Here is a 1,649-nt window from a genome sequence, read left to right on the forward strand (position 1 = left end):
TGCTGCAAATGGCTTTGCACTCCTCCAGGAAATCTCGAGATTGCCTGTGCACGCAAGCTTGCTCCCGCACGGCGTGAGACAGCATCAACGTAGTTGCAGCAGCTGTCAAGTCAACAGTAGACTGTCTCCCCGCCTGTGCAATTTCAAGTGCTCCTTTCAGAATTTCTGCGTCTGTTGCAACTGCAGATAGCACCGCCTTGCTCTTGCCGGTCCCTGCTGCTAGCACCTTGAGATCTGCTTGAGCCCTTGAAGCCTGCCGCATAGACGACTGGTAAGAAAACATAAGATTCCCCATATGATACGCGAGGGAATCTGTGGCTTCTAAGTCCACACGTGCTAGTGCCTCTAGCTCCTGAGACGAAATTTCAGGAGGAGGCTGAACATTCTCCGTTTGTCGCGCCATCCTCAGCGCTTGTTTCCGGGCTGTTTCACACAGCCGAGACACAGCAGCTAAGCTGCTGTCCAAAGCATTCTGCATTAAACTCTCAGGCGTCTCTGACGGACCTATAGAACCCTCCAGGACCTTCTTCTGTACCTCCTTGGCCCTGTCTNACTCTCAGGCGTCTCTGACGGACCTATAGAACCCTCCAGGACCTTCTTCTGTACCTCCTTGGCCCTGTCTAAGGACTTGCGAACGTCTTGAATAGCAGACTGCGAACGGTCATCACCAACCCCCAAGGTTTCAGCCAGTAGGGTAACCACGGAATCGAACTCCTGCACATAATCCAAATCCTGCAACAGCAATCTCTCTTCAGCCCCTCTCCCCTCGTACTGCTGATGCTGCGTTTGTTGCTGCGGCTGTTCATGTGTCTGCTGTTCCTGCTGCTTCTTCTCTTGCTGCCCCTGTTGCTCCACCGGATGCGTCTCCTGCACCTTCTTCTGGCCGTGAAGTGCCATTTCTAACCTTGAAATGCCAGATACTGCCAGGGGTCTGGCTGTGAGCAACCCCAAGCATGTAACGGAGAAGAGGATCGCAGCGATAAGGGTGGGGGATGGCACCCTACGTCCCACCTTGTTTTTCTGCGGCAAAGGCGGTGAGCCTGCTACGTCGGTCCTAGCCTGTTCAGTTGACATGAATTCCTCTCCATACATAAAGTGCCTTGTAGCGGTGAGACTGGAGTCGGCAGCGCTTGCCAACAGGGAAGGCAAGCTAGATTGTGTAAGTTCGGAAAACGCTGCCTGACTGCGCTCGGCTTCCTCGAAGGCCTCCATAGTCCCCGGGCCTTCGGCGGTGTCAGTACGGCCCAAGGACTCGGACTCCATGCCTCCCCAGCCGATGGCAGCGGATGTGCTGGCTCTGGGTTCAACATCATTCAAAAGGAGAGCCATTACGCCCAGCCATTGGGATGGGCAACGGAAGACAAAGAAAAAATACCCCTAGGGGTTTCGTCTACTTAGATCAATTACTACACAAGGAATAAACACTCGGTAAATGTAACAGCAATCAAAACACAAGGATGGAAGCTCGTCCTCTCTGGCGAACAGATTCTTAGTACCGCCGCCGGACGATTCCTCACCCTTGTTTGAGAAAACCCCATATGCAAACAACAAAGCATATGTCTCTTAAAATATAATAAAAATGCTGAGTTGGTATTGCAGGGCGAAAACACACTGACTGGACTCCACTCTCGACACCCCTTGTGGGCGGC

General features: G+C 52.9%; 1 protein-coding gene across 1 annotated transcript in view; it reads right to left on the bottom strand.

Annotated features, from left to right (window-relative positions):
* EMH_0038820 (uncharacterized protein) overlaps positions 1 to 1,263 on the bottom strand; it is a gene marked incomplete at both ends in the record, with an annotated part of 2,274 nt that extends 1,011 nt beyond the window's left edge. Inside the window, 2 exons of the mRNA XM_013495329.1 lie at positions 71 to 423; positions 576 to 1,263. Of these exons, the coding sequence (XP_013350783.1) occupies positions 71 to 423; positions 576 to 1,263 (1,041 nt within the window). The remainder of the gene's footprint in view (positions 1 to 70; positions 424 to 575) is intronic.
* Between the last annotated feature and the right edge of the window lie 386 nt (positions 1,264 to 1,649).

This window comes from Eimeria mitis, genomic scaffold (genome assembly GCF_000499745.2).
Source record: "Eimeria mitis Houghton genomic scaffold, Emh_scaff1524, whole genome shotgun sequence".
In the NCBI taxonomy this organism is placed as follows: domain Eukaryota; phylum Apicomplexa; class Conoidasida; order Eucoccidiorida; family Eimeriidae; genus Eimeria; species Eimeria mitis.